This window comes from Phalacrocorax carbo, chromosome 12, assembly GCF_963921805.1.
Source record: "Phalacrocorax carbo chromosome 12, bPhaCar2.1, whole genome shotgun sequence".
In the NCBI taxonomy this organism is placed as follows: Eukaryota; Metazoa; Chordata; class Aves; order Suliformes; family Phalacrocoracidae; genus Phalacrocorax; species Phalacrocorax carbo.
In genome coordinates, this window is record NC_087524.1 from 9050331 (window position 1) to 9076109 (window position 25779).

The 25779-nt window shown below is 41.3% G+C and overlaps 1 protein-coding gene across 1 annotated transcript in view; it reads right to left on the bottom strand.

Moving 5' to 3' along the window:
• NT5C2 (5'-nucleotidase, cytosolic II) overlaps positions 1 to 25779 on the bottom strand; it is a 62407-nt gene that overhangs the window by 29845 nt on the left and 6783 nt on the right. Inside the window, exons 2-3 of the mRNA XM_064464068.1 lie at positions 12076 to 12196; positions 796 to 869 (exon numbers count right to left, since the gene is read on the bottom strand). Of these exons, the coding sequence (XP_064320138.1) occupies positions 796 to 869; positions 12076 to 12176 (175 nt within the window). The 5' untranslated portion in view covers positions 12177 to 12196. The remainder of the gene's footprint in view (positions 1 to 795; positions 870 to 12075; positions 12197 to 25779) is intronic.

Here is a 25779-nt window from a genome sequence, read left to right on the forward strand (position 1 = left end):
ATCCAGAACCTTTGAAGTGGTAATGAGAAAGAAGGCAGGATTGTATGTGACATCTTCAGTTAAGGCCTGTGTGATACTATAACCTAGGAAAGTGGAAGTGGGTTTTTTATCTCTTTCTTCCTTAAAATGCATAACATCATGCAAGTTTGATTATGCAGCAAACGGTAATTTTACCCCCCTATCATCAAAAGTCTCAGAGAATTTACCTTTTGAGTATTTGAAAGATGGAGAAGTCATGCAAAAAATTTTATGAAACTAAAAAGGCTTACGTAACCTCTCAAAGCCTAAATTAACTTGTTCAGCTGACAGAAGACACTCCCCCTGCCTTGCTTCTTCTCAAAATGAGTCACTGATGTGGCCAAACAAGGAGTGGGAAAGAGGAAAACGTGTTCAAAAATTACCCTCCCAGGATACAGGAGAACCTGCTGGCTGAAGGTGTAGCCTACCATATGCACCAAGGGTACATGAAATCAACTCGTTACTCAAAGCCAAGCTTGCAAAACTATATCAAAATACAGTGGAATCTAAGGAAGCAATTAGACTTATTAAGCTTTGGTTTCCTTGACACCCATAATCATTTGAAGCTACTACAGCAACATGGCTTGTGACCAAATACAGCTTCAGATAACAAATTTAAGGGAAACACCTAAAATGAAAGTGCCAAGAATAGTGAATGATATTTGCTAATAAAAGGACCTGCTAACTGGAGTAGCCCAACCAGTAACTGGTTTTTGCTCAACAAGAGGCAATATTCCAAACTAAGTCAATGACAAAAAAAATTAAGATGATACTCACCAGCAAGTGTATAATCCATATCAAAACCAAAGCACTTTATCTTTTCCATAGCTAAACTTCTGTTTACAAAGACCCTGTAAAGAGAAAATAAATAAAGCCATAGGAATAAGCATTTTCAAAATAATCATGTTTTAAAACACACAATCTGCCAGCTGCCAGGATGTCTGGCTCTCTTAGGTCAAAATCAGAAAACATACCTGAAAATGGAGGCATGTTTCACTTCTTGCAATGAGTTCTCCTGAAGCAAAGCCATGACTTTGCAGGGTTATTCTAATTATTGGTATGCTGCCTAAAGACACACACGCATGCATGCATGCACACACACGGCTTTGCATGTGACCTGCAAAAATTCCTAAGAATAGAAGTGCAAAATCTCCTGAAGCAGAATTCAGAGCTCAAGTGAGAGGAAACTGGAAGCAGAGGATGGGAAGCAATACAATTTGTGTGATTAAAACAAATTATTACAAAGAGGTAGCAAAGAAAGGAACAGAAAATAACATTTCTGTGAATAAACTCACAGCATTTGAGCCCTCTTTGGAACTATATCTGGAAATTCAAAGTAAATATAAACAGATACATTTCCATTTACATCAGTAGTGTTAAAAACATTCAATAAAGCTCTGAAAAACAGCAACTGAGATAAATTTTCATCCACAAGAATATGCTATTTGTACTGTGAAAATTTGTGGTTTTAGTTATAGCTCCCCTGCAACTCCAACATAACTGCTATTTTTTTAAAATTCCATTTTTACTATTAATGCTTATTGCAATGAGAATATAAGCTGAGTACTTCCAGGCCCTTTTTGATGACAACATTTTAATACACCATATTCAATTTAGTTGAACTTAGTTGAAGTAAGTAACATGGTAAAGAAATAGATCAGAAAATACAACAAGAGCTTTTCTTGCTGCCTGTTCCAACTGCTAGAGTAACTAAGCTGCTTACGTTCCCCCAGAACTTTAAACCATACAGCAGACCTGTAATTCGACAAGACTTCTCTCCACTGTCTGTCTTATCTGAACTTTAAGAACAAGAGTCAGAACTCGGCTGCGGGATGGAAGCTGAGCTTCTCAATACTGATTTCAGACAGAAATCCCATGTACTGCTTGAGCTGTGATGCCGAGAGAAAATCCTCCTGTATGAGAAGAGTCCCAGCACCTTCTCCTGTACTCTGATTTCAGTACGTAAAAATTCTGCAGATATTTAATAAGTGCATTGCCCTCAGCAGAGTAATTATCCTCTTAAAACCTGAAATCGGCAGCGCTGCCATGTAGGAGGAGTAGCGCAGGGACAGCAATACAGCAATGGAGACAGCAAGTGCAAAACCAAGCACTCGTACGTTCTGAAAAGCTGAAAGAAACCACTGGGAGATTCTCCTCCGCACGCACGTTCTGGGCAGGTGGCCGGCATAACATGCCCGATTAACTGCCCGTGTCAATCCACCACGGCTTGAATTTTAACAGCAAACTGCTAACATCAAACTATCACACTTCTATGCAAGTCGCCTTACCTCATCTCTCACCGATGTGCTCCTTGTTTAGTTCGCAGCAGTCTGATTCATCTACTTGTCTGAATCATATTACACAATTCCTTTAAAACTTCCCTAGTACCGATGCAATTTTGCTTGGATCTGATTTGACTTCAGAAGATCATTATGTCTGAACCAAGCCTTAAAGTACTGTATATCTTCTTGGACAGTGTTCTAGAAAACACATCTGTGGCTAATTTAACCAGTCACTGGATATCGTTGTTGTTCCACACAAATCCACTTGGAATACAGTTTCTCTGGCAATAGTATACTTTCCCCCTAACCTTGCGCACTCTCTCTGGGAGTCACAGTTTCCTGGCAAAGTGCCTGCCTTTGACAATGGGGCTTGTCACTAAGGGGTCTCAGAGGTTATAGATGACGCTCTTTTCTGATAGATTTATGTATTACCTAAACAAGACAAAGTGATGGGAAAAAAAAACCCTAGAAACTGTTAAAGAAATGCCTTTTGGAAATGTGAGATGGGATTGTAAATCACTAAAATTCACTCCTGAAATAGCTGGCTTTTGAGTAGGTGGAGCAAATTATATGAATCTGCAGTTTGAATCCATGTTTGTCTTCTAACATGGAGATAGCTCTGATTTACAAGAGGCCAACGCGAAATGCTATTTGGTACTAAACACAGTCTCATACTTTGTATAATGAAGGTGACTACGTTCTGTTGCTGCTGATGCCAGGAAACATTATTTATTAGCTAATTCAGGCACACGATTTCTGATTTCATGTTTGTGCAGCTTGTTTCTGACAGTGGAGAGCTTTGAGAAGGAACAACATACCTCCGCAGGACACTAGCAACTTTTTTTGCCCGACCCACAGAGCCCTATTTCGTTCTTGCCTTTAGGCTTAGCCCCCAGGGCACAGTTTTCCGTCCTTCTGAACAGGACAGGAATAGGAAGGGAAATTTAAAGAAGCTCAGAAGAGCATTTCAGAATTGCAACATTTAGGAACAGTTTCCCAAATGAGGACAAAAACCAAGCCCTAAGACAGAGCTGAATGCGCTTATAAAAAGGGTAATACGACAGTGCCTGTGAAAGGCGAAAACAAGGGAGCTGTGACCCAAGAGATCTCTTCCAGTCCAGCCTGCCTATGTTTAGACGATGACAACACCAAACTGACCAAAAACCATGGAAGGATCTCTACTAAGCCTCTGACATTTTTTTATTGCTTGCTTTCGGAGTATTTACAAACTGAACCCCAGGACTAAAAAAGAAAAACCAGCATACATTGATACTGAGGATCTGGAAAAGTTTACTAAAGGCAATGAAATGAACAACATCTATTAGCATATTTTTGTTCCAAAATAAGTCTTATGACTAAAACATGAAAATTACTATACCAGCCCCCTCTTTGTAACAGCTGGTGAAGATCTCTTTCTCCATCAACTCATAAATATTGCCTATGACCTAGAAACCGTATGTGGCAGGGTCTAATCATGCCCCAACAGTGCACAGGACCTGGCAGATTTCAAGGCATCCTACCAACAGATTTGACGTGGTAATTACTGCACCCAACAGTGCTGGACTGAAACAGAGCAAATATTTTAAAAAGCTAAAGAAGGCTATACACAACATGTTCAGCACCAGAAACAAGAACACTTGAATAATTTTAAACTTGGATATGCCTTGGCAGATTAAATGGCAGACTAAACAGTGACAAAAGAAACTGGAACCAGTTTTGCTTCTCTTGTGAAGGCCAAGTCAGATACTGGGTTATTTTGTAGGCACTCGGCACCTGAACTTTAAATCCTGATAAAGGAAGACGTCTGTCCTTTATCAGACACCTGCACAGTGCCCCCCTAGACCCTAGACACAAGTATCTAAGTAGATACTTTGAAATATTTACTCCCAGAAGCTGACCAGCTTAATTCAGGGAATTTACTCTAAGTAGTAAATATCTGCAGTATCCTAGAAACTAAAGATATAAGTTGTGATTAAATCACCATAACAGTTTCTGGGAAGAGCCAGGTGCTTCTCAGAAGTTGCAGACTTAGCCCGTTTCAGAGATGTGCTTAGATCCTAATCGAAGGTATGCTCAGCCTGATTTCAAGTATACTGGTAAAATGTGTTTGTTGGCTACAAAAAGGTAACGTCTCCACAGAAGACATGGTATAGAGAAATGACAAGAGTTGTTTTTAATGACTATAAAGCAAACCCAACACTAAGACCCTAAGAGCCCTGACCACCTGAGGGAAAAGATCCTCTGGTCTCTAAAGGAAAGGATGAGGTGACAAGTTTTTTTACAGCTCATCTAGATAAACAAAAATCAGAGAAGCTTCCAGGCTACAAACAGCTGAGATAAAGTCAGAGTAGGAAGAAAACTAAAATCACCCAACGCTTTTAGGCAAGGAAGTTTTAATCTAGAATAATTTTTCCACTTGCCAGAATCAAAAGAAATCACACTTTCCCTTCCCCTGATTTTGGTTTTTTCCATTCAGAAAATAATATTTTTAACTAGGAGCACTGGAGTTAAAAATTAAGCTGATCTAAAAATTTAACAGCACTGGGCATCAAGACAAATCAAACTGCAGGCACAGCATGAAAACTCTCCCCTCTCCATTCCTTGTGCTGAGAGGCAGAGGTGGGTATTGCCTAAACCCAACTCCCCAGCTCCACACCTGTCTGCGACCAAAGCATCTCCTTAAACAGGACACTGCCTTTCTCTTGTCTTCATCTTTCCTTCCTGATAAAAACCAAGCTTTGTGTTTCTGCTTTGAGGAATATCCCTATGAATCTTCCACGGTTTTGCACTCCCTGTGCAACGTGGCTGGAGCGGTCCAAGGTGTCGGTGCTCGTGGGGAAGCCGGCTGAGGGACCACATCCAGCACCATCGGCTCCCTGAGCCAGCACACAGCACAGTGGGAGTGGGGAGGCAGGGGCCTGGGCTCGGGGTGACTTAGCTTGGCACAGATCCACACCTTTAGAAAAATGGACTTGAGAAGCTTCTTTAAGGGAAACCATGAAGCACATTTCCTCTAACGAGTTCTTCCTCAAAGATTAAACCCTGCAGTCTGGCCACAGCAGAAAGCTCTCAATGATGACAGTATTTATTTTCTTTTTAAGCTCTACGAATTGTGCTGGATAAGAGAAAAATGTGTTGTATTGCAAGGAAGAAGGAACTGCTGAGCATGCATAAAGGGAGTCACAGAACCCTGATATCCTCAACACTGCAACTCACGGTCCTTTATATTTATACAAGAGAACTGTTCTTAGTTTTGTTACTGTTCTTGTCAATCAATTCCAAGGCAGAAACCTAAATCCCAACTCTTCTCAAGTAACACAGGAGGGGAGTGAATGCAGAGAGGAAGAAATGTTTTTATTTTATTCATGGAAAATCTCAAAGGCTTTCTGTGCCCTGAATGAAATTTGCATGTATAATATTCTTGTAATATGACCAACAAAATAAACAAAATGCACATAGTTATACAACTAAGGAGGAACTTGGCACATGGCTCACAACTCCTTATAGTGAGAAAATGAACAATGCGAGGCAAGGTTTCTGGAACCGAGCACTTTTATAATGATTTTCCAAATGTGTCTAGATACACCTTGCAGCAAGAAGCATTTTATGTCAGGAGAGTTTTTTCACTGGAAATTAAATAAATACAAAAGAACTTGCAACAGTGCTGTGTGGAATAGCAAATACAGTGGGAGCTGGCTAAGCATGATCTACATGAGTGTTTAAAAAAGACTGTGGTGGACAGTTGGGCTCGAGCCAGCCACAAAGCAGGGACTAACTAGCCAGAAGGCTCAGATTTCTGCTTCCTCAAAGTTTAGGCACTTTGGTTAATCTTCACTTTATGGACAACTTCTATGTTTTAATATGCTGGAAGAGTTAAAAAGAAATAAGAGAAAACTAAATGGATTAGCTTTTAATAGCCTCCCATGTCCAAGTCCCCCACGGCCTCCTCAAATAGGCTAATAATGAAAAAAAAATCCCACTACTTTTATGACAACTGGATGTTCTCAGTATTACTAGCTAGTCCCCAGATGTTGTATGGTTGGCAGAGATGTCTCACTACGTGACATTATAGTTCTGGTTACAGGTGACTTCTACCAACAGCAGTGAACTGTGATGAATCCCTTGCTGACCTTACTTATCTGGCACAAATCATGTGGGCAACCTTAAGAAGATACTAATATATATCAAAATGCCTTGCCTTTGGGTGCTGGGTGGTTTCGTACCTGTCTTAGAAGGGATGAGAAATAAACCGCTTTAAACTACTAAAACCAATCTAATAATCCTTTTGCTGATTCTTGCCTCTTTCGGCAGGTAATGACCGCCCCATATATTATTATTTATCATACCATTTTGGTCTTTCTTTTACAATGCTAGATTTTTGGAGTTCCATTTTATTCCTTCTTCAGTCGAAAAGGAATATTTAGAGATAGTGTTTGGGCTCAAGATGGCTTTAGGCAGATGAAACAGTATCAGATATGGGAGACAGAAGAAGGGCATCAACATTTTCTGGTTACTTCTAGTAACATTTCCAACATAGTGCCCTGCAATTTCACAAGACAAACTGTCCTTGCACAATTATAGTCACATAAAACTAGAAAACTAGAAAATCAGGTTACGACCGGAATTTAAAAGTCTGATGAGGCTGTATCCAGAAACATGACTATGAGCACTTCCCTCTGAAATTCAGCAGGAATCAGATGGAAGGAGATAGCCTTGGCCATTTCTGTTTCCATTGTTTGGGTTTTCTTCCCAGGCAACAGCAAAGTGCCAAGAAGCTCACACATGGATTCCATCCCAAAATAACAGCCGTCTGCTCCGCAAAACTATTAAAGCTAGGGATGATGGGACATTTTCAATGTAATTTCTTTATTATTAATTTGGCACATGTTCTGCTTTCTCATAAGCCCACCCATTCTCCTGCCTTAACACTCCCTCTCCCTCCTCTCTCCAATGTCCAAAGCACTAAAGCAAAACAAACAGAGAGTGCCACATGCTGCCCTCCGCTACAGGCATGCCACCGCACGAGTCCAAGGAGGCTGCACAACGACATGAGGACAGACCACAGCCAGCAGTACCTACAGAGCTACCTCATTTGCAGTTACATGGAACTACCACACATCGCCTAGCTGAATGTGTCTGATGAAAAGAGCATTTTCAAACTGGTAAAGATTTTTTTTCTCATTTGCCACCTCAATGAACTGATCATTTTAAAGGTACTTTATATATAGCTACCCAAATAGACAAACAGTTTCAAGCCTCATAGCCTAGTTTATGTAACATTTCCACCTGTTTGCAATCACTGATGATCCAGAATCAACGAAGCGAAGAAACAAGATTAGCAGTGAGTAGCCCAGAGTTTAAAAATTGGAACGAACTAAAATACATCTTTAACCTTAGAAATCAAAACAACCAATTGGTAATCCTTTTGCTTTGTCATTATTAAAGTACATAGCTTTTTTTTTTTAACCCAGGATCTCAGTGTATCTTAACAGCTTAAATCACTTAACTCATATTACTACTACAAGATGCTCTGAAAGCAAACTGAAGCACAAATCTATGAAACAACTTATTCAACACTCTCTGGCCGGTCAGCATGAGAATTAGGATTAGGAATCACAATGCCACATCCCCTGCACTAGCCAGTAAACAACAGAGCAAGAAAACAAAACTAAAACAACAACAGAAACCCCATGTTCAAGATGAGAAGTCTCAAATTACTTTGATGCAAAATGATAAAAGCATCCCAAAGTCTGTATGTTTAATAAAAAGGCCACCTCAGCCTTACTGCTCTGCGAAGCCAAAACCACAGAATAAAAGTAAATGCAAATACCTGTTTCCTGGATCTTGGTAACTGTCAGTAACAAGAGTGGATGGAACACCAACTTTTTCCATTATTTGCTTTAACTAGATGTGGTTGCTATTTAAACCCTAAAGAGCTATGTGAGATAATCCAGAGGGTGCCTAGAAGTGCTCACTCCAAGTTAAAAAATAGACACTAGGGCAATTTGGTGGCTCAGAGTCAACCTAGTTCTTGCCTAATTACAATCACGTTAAATGACAGTACTCCTCCAGAACAAATGACCTAGTGATTATCCTCTACCCGGAAAAGTCAACAAGCAGTGCATGAGGGAGGTGGCCTCACAACCACACACACTAAGGAAAAGTCACCTAACAGCTACACATCCATTTTATTTCCGAATTAAAACGTATGTTGCCAATAGCACAGTAATGCAGTATCCTCTTACCAGTGACCTCTGTTAGAGAATGAATAACATCTAGCTTGTATATTAATTCATCTTTAGACCTCACCTCCAACAGGCGCCAACAATGTTGTATAACAAGGTTTGTGGATGATAGTAACACTAGCTAACCAAAAGTCTTAGTTAAAGTCATCAGGCATACCCTGAAGGTAAAACCCCACCACTTCTCCTCCCCTACAGATTTTTCTGATTCTTGATGTTGGTTTCACGGCCCTTGAACTTTTCAGCATGGCACACGTGTTCACATTCACAAGCTTTGCTTACATCATCAATAACCTCAACACTCTAATTTCTCAAGCAGCTGTACAAAATCACCCAAACACCAAGCAAAACTTTTGGGAGGAAAACAGCTATAGGAGGAAAACAGCTACAAATATTTGATTTTGAACATTCTTGCCTTTGGCATTCAGACATGATTATGATATAGTCATCATACTCTGAGTCAGTATGCATTACACCAGTTAAACCAGTCTCAGCTGGGATTTCTGTCAACAATATTATATGTTGAACATCCATCCGTCAAGTATGATACAATAAGAAGTGCAACACCTGAAAAAACACATCCTAGTATGAATAATCACAGTAAAATATGACTACTAGAGTGGCACCTTCAGAGCTAATTTTTTAATGAAGTTTTTTAAAAGATTAATGCCCACAGTATCATTATGTTTATTTTTAAGGTAAATTATTTTGCTTGGATTAGAAATTTTCCCCCTTATTTTATGCTGCTGCAACATTTACAATACAAGCATATCAAATCTGGCAGTTCAGGAGAACCACAAACTTAAAACAATTGGTCTAGGTATCTCCACTGAAGCGTGAAATAAACAAACAGTGAAACAAGTTTTTAAAATTTCACACTTCAGAAATCCAAGCATTACTAGCAGCATTTAGAAAATCCTGATTAATGACTCTGAGCCCAACTGGGCTTCCGTCATTGGTACCAAAAACTAGCCCCAGTTATACTCATCTGTAAATGTGGCTCAGCTGCCAAGCTCCCCCAGCCTTCCAGACTGAGCGCATAAAATCACTGGGACCAGCTTTAAGGTAAAAATACTTAACAGTTTTAAAATCATTATTCTTTTTTATTGATTTTCTTTCTGAGTCAGATTCATGTTTTCAAGTTTTTTTTCTTTAGCTGCTAGAGCAAGAAGATACAGGAAAAAAGAGAGACTGAAAGAGAAACAAAGAGAAAGAAAAAGGAGGAAGAGAAATAAAAGAATCTTTACAATTAATGCCTTGTCTCTTTTATCTGTTTTTCATAGAATTGGCAGTGCTTCAGCAATATCCAAGAGTCAAAGCATACTCAGACCTACATCCTAGAACTGATGGCTGTGGCCAGCACACATATTCTACATCTGAACAATTATTAAAATATTTTAAAATATAATATAAACAACAAGGGGAAATAACCTCAGTCCTACTCTATCATGTTAAGTCTGCACTTATCTTCCAAGTAACATCACATCTGTTAACACTAAGATCACAGAAAATACCAGAAATAGAAATCTGACAACACTGCCTCTGGAATGAGGTTGTTTCAGATTCTTACAATACTGGATTATCAAAATAACTCCCATGAAACTGGTACACCAAAGCCATTAATAGCACAGATTTATACTACAGTCTTGGCATCAGGTTCTCTCATTCTCTCCCGTTCCCTCCCTCCCTCCCTCCCTCTCTTTTTAGAAGATGATAGTAATCTCAAAACAAAAGTGTGCCTCCCCTTAATGTATTTCCAGTGTTGTGCTTTCCATGAAGATCTGAAGTGACAGCAACATTTCTGCTCAGTATGTTTTGAATTAGACATTTCTAGATTCTAAAATGGGGTACTTAAACCGTACCACAGGCTAATTTTGGACTACCAGATCCCAGCTCCTAGTAGGAAACCCTCCTTTATGCGTGCACTCTCATTTTCCATAAGGAAATTCTTTCTGAAAGTAAAGATTTCTTCTTACATGAGTAAGGGTAACCATGATAAGGACTTGAATATGTGAGCTGTTAGGGACAAGTACTACTTCCTTTGGATCTTGTACAACATTTAGCAGACTGTCAGCACCTGACCATAACAAATGTTGAGTAAATACTGAGAGGAAAAAAAAATAGGCCTTACTCTGACTTCATTTCCATCAGTCTAAATCAGGAGTAACACAACGAAAGTCATACGTAAAATTATGACACAAAGGTAAACCTGTCAATGACTTCAAAAAGGTGAAGATTTTTTGCCAGGGAATGGTATAAAATCCCCTTCTTTCTACATGCTACATATAGTTACATTCATTAGATGTTTCCATATATGACAAACCAGCTGACACAGAGAGACCCAAATAATGACACCGCTTAAGACATGTGCCCAAATATATTAACTGGAGATTGGAAAGGTTCAAAAATGCATCACAGGATCCATTACTTAGCTTTAGACATTGCAACTTGCACAACCTGGCCTATCACATGATGTTAAGGTGTTTTTCTCTGATTAGATTCCATTTGGAGAATTAAAAGATATCTACCACTTCCAAAACATTTCCTCAGAAATACCACCGTATATGAATCACAAATGCAACGTGGCATTTAAGCATGAGGTTGTGAAACTTGACTTCTTTTTCTGTTTCTATATCAGACATATGTCTCTACAACTCCCGCTGAATACACTCTGATCATCATACTGCATGACTTCTCAAATTAAACAAGCTAAACTTTGAAGATACACCTCCTACAAACAGAATACTGACAATTACTCTATGCCGTTGTTTTTAACTTGGTAATGGTCCAGACATCTGATAAGGATACAGACTGGATCCACCTTTTACACTCTACGCCTGGAACCTTGGGAGCTGTGGGCTAAATTCTTGGCTCAACCAAAGTTCCAATGTGATCATATGAAAAAAATCTAGTGTCTGTACTTTGATTCCCAAACTATAAAATGAGAGTGATAACATTTCATTTGTTTTGTACTCTATCTTCTTTATTTAGACCGTAAATGTTTTACAGCAAAGATGGTTTTAGGCACACCTTCCATAGAAAAGGAGGCTGAGATCTTACCTAGTGCTTTCTACATGCTCCTGTGGTGCACACAATTAATCATATTAGATATAATTCTCAAACATTTAATTTCTGATCCCATTTCATTTCCTCCTCATTCATATTTGCGCATTCCAGTGTCTAAGGCTACACTCTCCTAGTCTGCACTGAAATAATTACTATAAGACACTTGCCACTGAATACTTCTTGACTTGAAAGCTTCTATCCCAAAATCTACCTTTGATTAATCTTTTGACTGCATTAAGAAAGCATGCCTTCCCTTGCTCCAGTATATGTATCCCAACATTACTGTTTGTAAATTCCTGCAGGCCAATACCGTGCTGTCTTCTTAGTTCTCTTCTACTAACACTTCTGCAAGGAAGGTGAGATGACCTTTCTGTTTCACCAACAAGTAAAAACCAAGAAATGTGGGGTTTATGCTTAGTTTATTTCCCTCTGTCTCAGCACTTTTTGGGGTTACATGAACAACTTACCGGTGATAAGCTTCCCGACGGTACTTTTTCAGCGCGTGCCCATCCATATTTGCAGGGAGATCCGCTGCATTCTGAAGTCTGTCACTCCATGAGGTTGTCATCTTCAAATGCTTACTTATTTCTGAAAGAGGTAGAAGAGAAAACGGTTAAGTTCAAGGGTTGTTTCACCAGAAAGTTGCCTGTTTCCTGGTATGAAGAGATGCAATGCCACTCAGGAAGCCTTGCAAAGTACTCAGTGGAATGATCTGAGTTTGCAGGTTAAGTAAGATGCTTCCCTCTGAGATGTCTGATGAGATAGGGTGTTAAAACAGAGAATTTGGAAGGCTTTTCCACATGGCTGGAAAGGCAAAGACATTCCTATCCATTGTGGTGAAAATGCATTTAGAAACAGAGACCTTGTTTTCATTGCTGAAAAGGGGTACTTTTTGACCCTAGAGTTACTAAAATGTGTTAGCATTAGGTGATGCAAAACCTACCCTCTATACACAAGACAAATTAGGCAGGGCAAACCCTACAAACCCATGTGTGACTGACGTTGTCACTCTTACCACACAGTAAAAATAGCGAGCCTTGTCCCTGGCCATTTGATCTCTAGGCAAAGACAAAGCTTCAAACTGATGCTAAATTAGCAGAAACAATTGGAAGGAAAGTAGAAAGATGATCTTTTGTCCTCTGCAGGTCAGCCACATTAAGACAGGGCAAGAACATTCTGCAAACCTGTAACACTAGCAACGCAAATATTCACCAGCAGATCTTTACAAACATCTGCACCCCTTCGTTAGTACCGGTTGTCAAAACCAAAACACTGGACAGTCCTTCTCATCAGGAAGGGACTGTACTGAGGAACAGGGGTACCTTTCCCAGCTGTGTTATTAGCACACTGGGGCAATCCTGCTCACCCCCTCCTCCAGCCAGATGTGTGTCCTGCTGCGTCCCTGGGACCAGGCGGGATGGTGCAGCCACCCCATGGTGAATCAGTTCAGCTCACCAGCCCAAGTCCTCACCCATCAAAACTAACTGACCAAAAGCAAACAAAAACTGGGTAGCTCACTGCTGGCCAGCATGGCTGAACCCAGCTCAACCTGCCACAACGCTATCACTATTGCTGGTATGAAGAATGGGGCAGGAGACACATCCCACAGTTACACCAAATTAGGTATAACATGAAACCACATTCTTGTGTAACCCACACAACTGCTGGACTGCAGGGCTTGGCTTGTTTGTTCTTCCTTAAAAGAAACAAAACCACCCACAAGCTACACGGGTGATGATACAGCAACCATTTCTAGACACCTTTAAAATATGACTACCCTCATTTTACAGAAGGGAAACTAGATGATTTCAGCAAAGCAGAGAGTAGAGGGAGTGTCCGAATCAGCATTAAAGTCACGGTGCTTTCGGCAGCCACACGCACGCTCGTTCCCCTAGAAGAAATTTGTACCATTTTTTTGTTTTAAATTTTATTGAAGAGCAACAGTTGCAATTGTCACAGCCTTTGTGAGTCTATTTACCTACTAGTTGCTGGTCATAAAAACCAAACAGATGGCAAACAGCTTGTCTGTAAAAAATATGTCCCTCCCCTCCCCCAGCATTCTCTGCTTGTCTCCCAGTTACTATAACCAAGGTTTACAAATGCATCTTCTGCCACATCCTAAAGGTCACTAAATTTAGGCCCTGGCAGGCAGCCCAAGGGACCACATGCCAGAGCTGAGAGCTCTCCCCCCCAGATTCCCTGCAACACACCCAGGAGAGGAGGTCACTGCAGCGAGAGGGCGACGGGCCATTCCAGCCAGCCGCAACTTCCACAACAGGGCATGCAGGGAGAAACAGCTTCTAAAATAGCCCAGGCCCCAGCCACCAAGGGCTTATAAGTAATTACCAGCTATTTAAGCTGTGCCAAAAGGCAGATGGAAGGCAGCACAGGGCACAGAACTAAACAGCCCACAAGCATCAACCTGTTCCACTTCAAAGGCAGGGCACTGCCTACTGTAATGCTCCTTACAAGCAGCAAGAGCTGCAGCAGCCCTGACAGAGGAGAGGGGCCTCAGGAGAGGAGCAGTGCCCAACAAGAGCGACAGACTCCAGGTCAGCAGCCAAGAGACGTGCAGCACAGTGAAGGATCTGGTATGAATGACCCCAAGACTGCAAACTACGGAAGGGCTTGTGTCCCCAAATGGTGGAAAATCATCTTATCCCATGGACATTTCAAGATGGCCCAGATCATCACCACCTTGGTCTTACCTGGCTCTATTTTAAAGCTACTAACCTAGAGCTACAGATTCAGATCCAAAAGACTTATACATTTAAGGCCTCTAAAAAGCAAGTAAAATAGCTCTGAAAGAACTGTTGCATGGCTGGTCTTACGACTCTTAGGTCCAGGTCTAGGTCTTCCAGCTGAAACAAGTCCAAATCCAAGCTTCATGCCATTGAGAAGGGCTACACTATTCCGCTTACCCAGCCAGACACATAGCAAGATTCAAGGATTTACACCCACAGCCAAAGCCAGAGATGGACCGTTCTGCCAGCCCCTTCTTCCCACTTCATTTGCTTCCCATCACCATCACACCACATTAGAGATGCTGACACAAGTGCTAGGATAGGACTGCTCAACAGCCATCCATGCCAGACATCTCAGAGCATCCTACAAAATATCCTAAAATCCAGATGGCAGAACTTTAGCAGGTTACCTTTAATAACATCCTCTCTAAAATAAGGAATCAGTGAAGTAGTTTGAGCTCCTATTTGATACATTCTCCTTTACGGTAGGAGAAACCAGCCTGCATCATTCTGTGTGTGCTGGGATTCAAAAAGCTGAGGCCTGAGGAAACCACAAAAATCTGAGTTTCCATAATTAAGCAAGAAAGGCCTGAATTATTTTAATGTTCCAAGAGTATTTGGCTGTAGCTGTGATGAACAGACTTCATAGGCAGGACAAGGTTTGTAGACAGAGGCAATATCTTTTATTAGACTAACTGTTATGGCTGGAAAAAAATAGACAAGCTCTTGGGCACACAAGCTTGTCTAAATTTTCAAACTCTATCAGTTGCTCTAATAAAAGATATTCCCTCTATCTTCAGGCTTTGCCCTGATTTATTAATTAAAACCTTTCTTTTAATGTTCACACAGAATAAAATAAAAAAAATCTTATGCTGAAGTTTTTTATTACATGAACTCAGAGGCACTCTTAGAGCTTAGCAGGCTCCACTGGCACTGTGACAATACCTTACTGCCCTGAAGTAAAACAGTAATAACTGACAAAAGATATTGTGATGGATGTTCCCCACCTGAAAGTCTTACACAAAAAGTCTCACAGACCTCAATGAAATCATTCTGATGCTTCAAAGGTGTAAAAATCAGGCTACCTGTGTGGGTAAGAGATATGGGACCTGACGCCTGAATACAAATTCCTTCTTCCAAATAGAGCGAGAAAAATAAGAAGGGCTGAATCACTCCACGCACTTGTAAGCCACTGGAATAAACATCTAAGAGAGCAGGCAGCCAGCCAGGCAACATTCTCAACTCCGAGCAACTGAAATACGATGCATCTTTCTTTAGTTACAAATCTATTTTTGAAATCAATAATCTGTAAATAGCTTCACATAAAAATAGAAATCTTTACATAGATAAAGCATGTCAGAACGCCTCCCCATAATTTATTGCAAACATGCTCCTTGCTAGTGCAGTCCTAATTAAGCATCTGATAGCATTTATGGTACAGGGTTAATTTTGAAAAGGTATTTTCAAAATCTCAGCTTCAAAGCTCTGATATAGATCTACTATCCAGCACGTATGCTTTGGTCCAAAAGAATGTGAGGTTTTTAGCACATATTTTGAAGTAAGTTCATTTGCTTCTTTTGTCAGGGTTTAGCTGTTTTCAAGTATTATCCATACTGTATTTTTTCAAGTACTTATACATATAAAATAAAATGTCCAGAAGCATTCCCTTTCAAGTTTTGCTATTGTGTTTCTTATCTTTTTTTTGCCCAACCAATAGTTAGAAATTTCTGCACCTGATAATACTTGATGTGTTCAGGTTGAATGCACTGCCTGTATTTTTTTTTCTGAGTCGATGCAATTTTTTGTTTGATGATGCAATGCCAAATCACAGGCACACACACTAAAATGCAGAGATGAACAAAATAGCTGTGGCAACCCCACTTTGTCCAGGATATTCTCCAAGAGCTTACACAGCAGAAAACAAAAGAATCACTAACCAATCTCAAAGTTGTAGCGTACTCACACTGATTTGCCGTACACTATATCTGCCTCTTCTCACATGTTCTGCTTAATAACTTGTCAGTACAACCCACACATGTACGTGCACAGTGGAAAGAGAACAGAGAAAAAAATTATCACACCTAACGTTAGCTACTTAAAAGCTTTGCGTCTAGTCAGAGGCTGTGGGTGTACAGACAGGTTTCGTGTGCCCTTGCCAAACCTAGAGCAGTTCCTGCCTCCCCACCACAACGCTGCTCCATCTCAAGTGGCTTTGTGGGGTCTCAGCTAGGGAGGAATGAACCATGTTAAAATCCTGAGAAAGGGGAAAAGCAAAGTTAGCAGGATTGAGGTTGGCTTGTTTTAAGACTCAGATCAAATTCCTGGTCCAGGTCATGGCATGGCCTCACAAACAGGGAGGGGAAAAGCAGGTTTTTTCTGCAGCTGAGAGGACTGTCCATGTAAGGGAGGTTAAGAAAAGTGAGTGACTTGCTTTCCAGGAGCACTCCTCTCCCTCCACCAAGGGTAGAAGTAGCTTGCATCCAGTTTAGCTTAGAAACTTGGGACAGCTAGCATCAGAGGAGGTGAAACCCACTCAGGTTAGTGCCATGCCCTCTGATCCTCTGACAACCTCGGACAGAGTGCAGAAAGCACCCAGGACTGTGCCACCCCTCTCAACAGCATCTCCTATTGCTGCTGTGTGGTCAGGGGCTGGGCAGGCTTCTGGCCTCACCCAGCACGGCAGTTCTTACGCCTGCGATCCCAAAGCACTTCACAAACTCTTGTTCACATAATACCTTTAGGGGCAGCAAAAGGTGCTGCCCCCATTTTGTCAGCAAGGATAGTGGGACACAGAGATGGTAATAACACAGAGCAAGAGGAAATCAAATGCAGAAGTCCTAATTCCTCAGCCTACGTGCTAATAACCAGTCTGAGTTCCTACCGCTGTCAGGACGAATTAGAGAGACACTGCATCTTCCAGCTTCATAAATGTAAGCATGCCTTGATATATGTGCCCTGCTTGAAACTAAACTCCACAGTAGGAATAATACCTAGACCGATACACTCTTAGCAAGCTCAAATCTCTACACATTCCTAAACACGCCTGACTTCTGCTCCCTATTCAGAACCCGCATTGAGCCCTGGGTCGCCCATGCTGTAGCCACACTCCCAAACTATTTACTTGTTTGCTGCGCAACCATTTCAGCCTCCTCTTCAACACCACCACTCAGGCACTGTGCTTGATCTCACCCGCCATGCCCACACTAAAGCTCTCTGCAAAGGCAATGAATCAGTTCACACATAAGTACCAATAGCAACTCCTCTCCCCTTAACGTGCCGGCCCTCCGATGCTGCCTCCATGGAACAGTTCTTTCTGTGCAGGCTCCCGCCTCAGCCAAAGGGTGACTCAATTCAGCTAATGTCCAGGAAGGAAGAGCCCTCAAACACTCCACAAACCCCAACTTTGTGTGTCACAAACTCACTGAAGGGATGTGGCAGATGAGGAAAAGATGAGACATCTTAGGGCTGCTAGAAGGCAAGGTGACACAGACTTTCTAGAACTAAAAATGCCAACTAATGAGAAACAAAAAGTCTGTAAGTGGCATTTCTGAAACCCAGAACAATTCATGTGAGCTAAATACCAAAATCTCTGCTCACGCTCTGCTTGGGAAGAACAATACAGAGAGAATGGGTGGGGGACTCCCCAGGCCACATTTTAATGTTCCTGGTAACTCAGAACTACAGGTCCCAGATGCGCAGATGTCAATATGGTCACAGAATTCAGGAGTACCACCAAAACACACTGGAAAACAGGACAAACTAATCCTTTAGCTCGTACCAGTGCAATGTAAAAAGAAAAAAGTCTTGTGATAACCAACTTGCAAAATTTGGTGGAGCTCCCACTTTTGCAGAGCTGACAATGAAAAGGAGATTTTTTTACATATGGTAGGAACAAGAGAAATCCTTGCAAGAGAGCAGAGACATTACTGAACAGAGATGAGGACAAATGCAGAAACAGTAGAATTCTTCAAGAAATATTTCTAGTTTGCAATGAAAAAGAAGGATGATAGTGTGTTAGTTCCTCGATGATAACAAAGTACGTCCCATTCGATTTGCAACCAAAGAGAATGTTACACAATACACAACAGAGATGAACGTGTTTAATCAGGCGGTCTGATAAAGTCTCCCCAGGAATCCTAAAATAATTAACTGAATATATTTTAGGCTACATCAGCTTTACCTGATGGCAAACCTAGGAAATGTACTGAAAATGACAACATCAGATTCAATTGACGAAGAATTAGAAGACAAAAATATAATCAGTCTCGGTCAAGGTATCAGTTACACTAGGTATCTAGATCATGTCTACAAATTCTTGAACACTGAGAACTACCTGTACTTACGCATGACACAAGCCCCAAAGCAGTAGGCTTCTGACTCGCTCCAAGCCACAGTGATTGCACGGATGCCGAATGACGCTCCAATCTTACTCTGAGTTGCAGCTTTACACACCAGCTCTAACTGCTAGTTCGCACAGTTCCTCTCCTCTCCCCCACAGCTCTGGGATGACAATTCAAACCACTCTTACTGCCAACACTTCTTAATAACTAGTAGCAAATTGTTTCCAAAAGGTGCTTTAAATTAGTGAAGCTTTTGGAAAATTAATATGTTAACGACTTGAGATCTCTGGCGGCACTGGAAAGCCCACAGTTGCCACATATAGGCAGTGAATCTTGTAAATTACCTAAACCAGAAAACTGAGAATTGACTTTCCCCCCCCCCCCTTGTGCCTAAAGTTAAGTTCTTTACTTGAAAAACTTCCACTTCTGGGTGGCCACCTCTTTAACAGCAAGACTTCAGGTTCATGATGGCAGGACGGATAAAATACACTCTTCCTATTAGAATATTAAATTACTTCCAAGAGACACTTCAAAGCGTACTCTCAGCTCATGATAGTTAATACTTGAGGTTGGCTTTAAGCAGGATAATTCTGTATGCCCATTACAGGGCATTAAAGAGGTAGAGATCTGCTGTTAAGAAGACGTTAATGTTCTTAATGTTAATGTTAACCACAGACACATGTATTGAGCTCACAGTAGATCCCACTTGCAGTATACAAAGACCCATGGATTACACTAGTTTGATAAGACTCTCCTTGCTCCATAGATTGTACTAACCCTCCCACCTCCAGGCTTGCAATCTCCGATGCTGGCTTTGAGTCCTCCCGCAGGAAGGAGGTAGCTGTGTCTCTTGTGCACCTCCGCAGTGCTAACATCAGCGGAGTTATTTGCTACGGTCTGACTGATAGACAAGGGTAACTCAGGGGTTAATTCTGGATGGGTAAGGTATCAAAAGGGAGAATGCTACTCATGTGGCTTATTACAGGATTTGATTTAATTTCAGGCTGAATTTTATCTCTGTCATAAAGCCAGATGCTAAAGTAATGGCTATATATCAAATACACTGTAAAATATATTTAACAAAACCCAGCTTATTTTACATGGATCTTTTAAGCAAACTATTTCTACTGACAACCATATCCACAGAGTGTCTGCACAGTGCCTAGAGCTCCAGTAATAATCCAGGACCCAAATGCATTAGATGCACTAAAAACCACAGACAGATAAATTTGGAGTTTCTTCGGGTGAGTATCCATTTCTATCCAAGGAGTTCTATTCGTTCAGGAACTCCAAGGAGCACTAGTTATTTTAAATATTTTAAGCATTATTTAATGATCATCAATTTTATGGATGGTTAGAAAGGAATTTGGAAAACTATGAAATCCATAGTGCAACTCTGTGAGGAGCAAACCTCAAATTTGACCCTCTGTGAGGACCATGACACCATCCATTCTCCTCATTTATCTGTAACTGAGTTTACTGCCTTGAAATGGGAACCACAAATTCTCCAGTGAGCTAATTAGCATATTTTCTAGCTTCCATATAGCTCGTGCTTCTCAATATTTCCTGCAGAATTACCATTTTAGTTAAGTCATTTCCAACATACTGCTTCTTACACAGAGGTAATGATAGTTCTCCACTTCTCTAAGTCTAGTGTGCCCCATATTATCCCACTGCTATAAAAAAAGGAAGAGGGCTATACTTAGGGAATGTGAGACTTGATCCAGAAGAGCAAGAGCTATTCCACAGAGAAGAACTGGCAAACATGAGCTCTCAAAGAAATGCTGTGACTGCAGGTCAAATATGATCCTTGGATGTAAAGGCTACCAAGCAGGATTCCGTGTGCCTATCTGTCACTGCTACAAACACCACTAGAAAACTGTCTTCAGCCAGCTGTCCCCATTCAGGGATGATACTGATTATACTGAGGAAGGAATAAAGCTGTGAAAGAGAGTAAGGCTGGAGTGGAAGACTGCCAATTTAAAGAGGGCAGGTCTGCAGGTGATTTGAAAATAGTCTAGAAGCATTTATGCGCAGGTAAGCAGCATGACTGTGGAGGGCTCTCAGTCTAGCAATGACAGAACAAAAAAAGCGCCCATGACTGGAAATTAAATAAATCCACACAACAAATATTAATAGAGAGGGCAGTTAATTATGAAACAACAAATTTCCGAAGTAGCTTTTCCATCACCAGGGGGCTCTAAATGAAGGGGAGGGGGGTGATGTTTAAATCAGCCTTTTTTCACAGTTTCAAGAATTAATACAGAGAAGTCAAATAAGCCTGAGCTACCCAGCAGGCCAGTCAAACTGACTCTTCCTCACCTTATAAACCAATGTCTCAGTGAATAAGAGGCTGAGGCACAAGCAATATTGGACAGAAAACTCCAGAGAGAGGTTTCACCAGAGGAGAAGGTGAATGGACAAAAAAATGCTCTTCTGAGCCAACACCAGCATGAACTGTGCACCCTAACGGCCCTGGGAAACTCGCTTCCTTGGGAAAAGGTCTTCAGCAGCCTGCAGCAACCTCTGCTGCAGAGGTTCCCAAACTGCTGTCCAACTGAGCGCCTGCCTATAGCAAGCATGGACCTGGCTGCGGAGATGTTGTTCTCACTGCTTTATGTTTCCAGCAAGAAACCCATAAGATAATTAAAATATTTTACTCGCACTGTTTTCCCATAAGCAATTGCTCTCATTGCAAAGGGTCTTGAAAGATTAAAAACTAGAGATGAATTTTATCCCTCTGCTCTTACACAGTCTACCCTAAAAAAAATATTTAAGAGTTCCTATGTATTTGCTTTAGCTGAAAACCGGGAGGTAAACTTTGATGCAAATGCCCACCACAATAGGAATTCAATGTTTGACTGATATCTGCAAATGCTAATATCATTGCTAAAAAGATGAAGCATGACAGCGTGCGAGCTGAGCTGCAGGATAACATAAACAGCACGAAAGGAAGAAATGTCAGCATGGAAGTGAACCTCTAAGTAACACTCTTGGTGTTCAAACCTGCGTGAGGATCTATTACCAACTCAGGATAGCTGAACGCCTCTGCGTGAGTTACAGTTGCCAGAGAGAGAGAACAAGATGAGACGTGCCATCCCCGGAGAGAGAACTGGAAAGCCATCCTTCCACATACCGATTTCAAACCAAGGAACAACTGCCACTCTAACCTGCTATTAAGGATTATACAACAGTAGCTCTTTTGGCAGCAGATCATGGTGTTTCAAAACAATGACGCTTTTAATTAGATTCCACTGTGTTTCAGGAAGCAAACACAGACTTAACGGCCCTTTCCAGAAGCTCAGTAGCAACAGACAAAGTATTTGAGATGCAAAATTCCGATCAGTAGCAGAGTCATTCTGAAAGCACGCAACTGGGTCAGCTTGGATAACGCAAACTGCCAGAAGTCCTCTTTATCTTCTAAACACTGAAGGTGAGGGAGGACATTTTTACTGGCTTTCCTTACTGAATGTGCTTACTGGTAAAAAACCCCTCTTGTCTCTCAAGATCACAGTCCCTGCTTCCTTAGTATTTTATAGAAAAAGCAAAGATACTGAAAGCTTATTCTGGATTTTTTCTAATCTTTGAAAGTAAAAGGAAGAATAAGGATGATGTTTTTAAAGACACTTGAACCGGTTGCCATGCTGTATGGGTCCTCTCTACACGTTTATGGGCTGCATAAACAGATGTATCAGCATCTGAACCATCTCCACAGGCTGGAAACACGATTTCACATCTCCCTCCCTCCAGCCTTGGCTGAAAGCGGTCCCTGCTCAGCCCAGGTGCCGATAGCCAGCTGGCTAGTCAGCGTGAGTCCCGGGGCTCTGGACACAACACTCACCAAGGGATGAGCTGCTGAGTAAAGAAGCTGACATACTTGAACTGGGGAACACTGTCTCCTCCTTCACAAAAAAAAAGTTACCGAAAATAAACACTGAGATCAACAGATGAAGATGATCCAGTAATTCTGAGAGCTGCTCTTTCAAAACCAATGAGAACTTTTTTTTTTCCTGCTAAGACCTTTCTTTCCCAGTGCCACTCCCTTCTCCTCCCACCTCCTTTAAGGAAAAAGCTTACCAATACTCAGACTAACTTAGTCTCCCTTCCTTTTGAGATCTTACCCACCAGTAACAGGCACATCACTGACAAATAAACCCATCTTTCCAAAAGAAGGATAAGCTGGGGACTGTGGAACTAAGCCAGACACAGCAGAGAAAGCCTTGACACCCAGCAAGGCCACAGACTTCATATGCAAAACTCAGACTGTTTTCAACTTGCTGTTTGTCCACAAGACAAAAACAAGGTAAAATAATGATATTCCTCAGCTATAAATGGCACTGTGAAGAAAAATACAGAAATCGTTTGGTGAAGAGAATCTTGATTCTCAGTTATCCTAACATATAGGGCTCCAGACGCACAATAGCCTACTACAGATTTCATGGGCTTCCTTTTGACCTTAATAATGGTTACCTATATCTCTTCCAAGAAGCCTTCCCTGAGGCTGATCTAGCCTTTCAGGTGAGAATGGCAAGAGTCTTCTGCATCCAGGCTCAGTTCAACAAATCACTCCTGTGTTGGCTCTAGCAATCTCCTGAAACACTCCCAAAGGCCAGAAGGACAACTCCTTCCTTCTCTATGTTCCTCCTAGTTCAGTAACCACAGGTACCCCTCACCTGAGCCACACAGAAATCCTCTTTCTCCCCAAATCAGAGGTTGGACATGTACTTATCCCTCATCATCGAGATCAGAAAGGTGCGTACTCAAAACCGTTCCTGTACTCCATTCTTAGGAAGCAGTCCCACATAGCCATTCCTATGCCGATGAGAAGCAAGCTACAGACCTGCCAACTGAGCAAGCAAAAAGATGAAAAAACAGGGAATGTGAAGTCTGTCAGTGTTTTGAAGTGCTCTTACAGTGTGAAGTTCCCCTCTGCATACAGAGCACAATTCATTTCTTTTCTGACCTTTTTTTTTAATCAGAGGCAAATGTAGCAATTATAGCCTGCCTGATTACAAATGAAATTACAAGTCTGTCCTTAGGGCACAACAGTGTCCCCACCTAGGTGTAATCAGCCCCCAGATCTCATTTAATGTTGACAGATATGTAGTACTGAGGCACCACTGCAGGAAACTCTACAAGTAAATTAATTTTACAAATACTTTCTCTCCAGTATTCCCATGCCCTTCCAAAAGACTGCTAATTCATTTCTTAGGCAACCTATGTAACTTAATTCATCAGTAAAATAACTGAACATCTATGATGACTTTGAGCTTTTGCTAAGTCTCTGGCTTCTCTTTGATAACCTAACTGTCTCAGCTTTATCAGGTGATACCAAAGGCCTACATTATACTGTTTTCCAACTGTATAAACATTTTTCTTTTGAAACTTTTTACTACCCCATCCAAGCAAAACAAAACCACCAACTTCATTTGAGGAAAACAAAGTCATCTCTCCATGGTCCCTTCAGCCCACTGTTTTTTAATAGGTTAAATCAAATCTGCTGACAGGAGGCTGTTCCCCGGCAGGAGCTGAGGAGGACACACATACTGCTCTCTCCACACTTGTCTCAGCATAGACGGTGCTTAGAGAGAACACAGATAAAATGATGGACCTACTCCTTCAGCTGGGACCTGGAAGAAACCTGTCAGCCTGAAGGGTGAGAGAATATTAAAAAATAACTAAGAAGGCATCAGCAGCAGGTCCCTGTTACCCCAAAACCAGAGCCAAGAGTTCCCAGCGCTGAAGCTTCCCTCTGGCCAGGACTTCTCTCTTCAGGGAATCTCAAGTATCTCGTCAGTGTAGACTTGGAAGGCTCGTTCAGCAGCGGGGTCTTGTGCTCCTGCTGTGGATAAGTGAATAGCTTGAGTACCCCGGGTTCTGAGATGCCTTTAAAAAATGTTTGTCCCAGGCGGAGTGGTACAACAGCCCTGATTCACTGAAAAGGACTTCTTTTTCAGCATGTTACCTGACCTACTGTAGCTGCTAAAAAAAAGCTGACGGCGCACCCAGCCAGCGCTAAGCCTCCTGTGCAGCCACAGAAATGCCTCCTTCTAATTGCCTTCAAAACATCAACTGAAAAAAATCCCAGCCTGGCTCTGAGCATCACAACACAGGAAGAGAGTTCTCTACATGTCGTAACCTTTCCTATATTTGTTCTTGACCCCACCAGCACACATCGATTTATGAGGACTGAAAGTGCCTTTTATTACTGTCTTTGTTAATATCTACTCACTAGATACTCTGTGAAGAAATGTGAGTGAAGAAAAATGAGTGGTAGATGAGTAAAACATTGTTAGTTTTTCATCATCTGTTCCCTCCTGATTGCTCAAGTCTAGCAAGCACAGTTTTTTGGCCTTGGTTCATAAACTGCCAGTGCGATATTGCAAGAGAAGCTACAATACATGTAAAACAAGAGGTTAAGAACCTACCTAATCTATTACCACGTGAAAAAAAAATAGGAAAGGTTAGATTACAAATGTATTTTTAACAAACTCTTGGAAAGGCCACTGTTATTTTCCTGGATCAGAAGCAACAAAAGTCCCCAGATTATTGATGGCTACAGATGGATATTTAAACTCAGATCACAGCAGGTAAAGCTCTTTCCAGTTCATATAAAACTTGCTCATAAAATATCACACATATCTGCTGATGATTCCAGCAATGACATTTTCTAACACACTCTCTATAAAATCATCCCATTTCAACTGCACTCTAAGGAGGATACTAATAGATGCCAGAAGATGTGTGAGACACGTTCTGCTCAGGATGCCTGCAATCACCAAGTGGTTAATGGCACAGGCAAACTAATGCATTCTAGAGGCTAAATTAGTATCATTAACTAAAAAGGACTTAGCAGAAGATCGTATGGTATGCTAGTCACTGCTTAGCAGTGACACTTACAGGTACAGCAAGCGTACTCTGAAGAACAGAGAAGAGGGTTTTGTGTCTACTTACTCAAACTGCTTATAGCTTTAGGTAGCAAATGCTTATTTTTATCATTTTTTCCCTAGCAGAGCTCTATCTAGCCTTGTCAGCTGCAGCCCTGCTTTTGATTACAGGTGGAAAAGGACTGCTGACCACTTCTCCC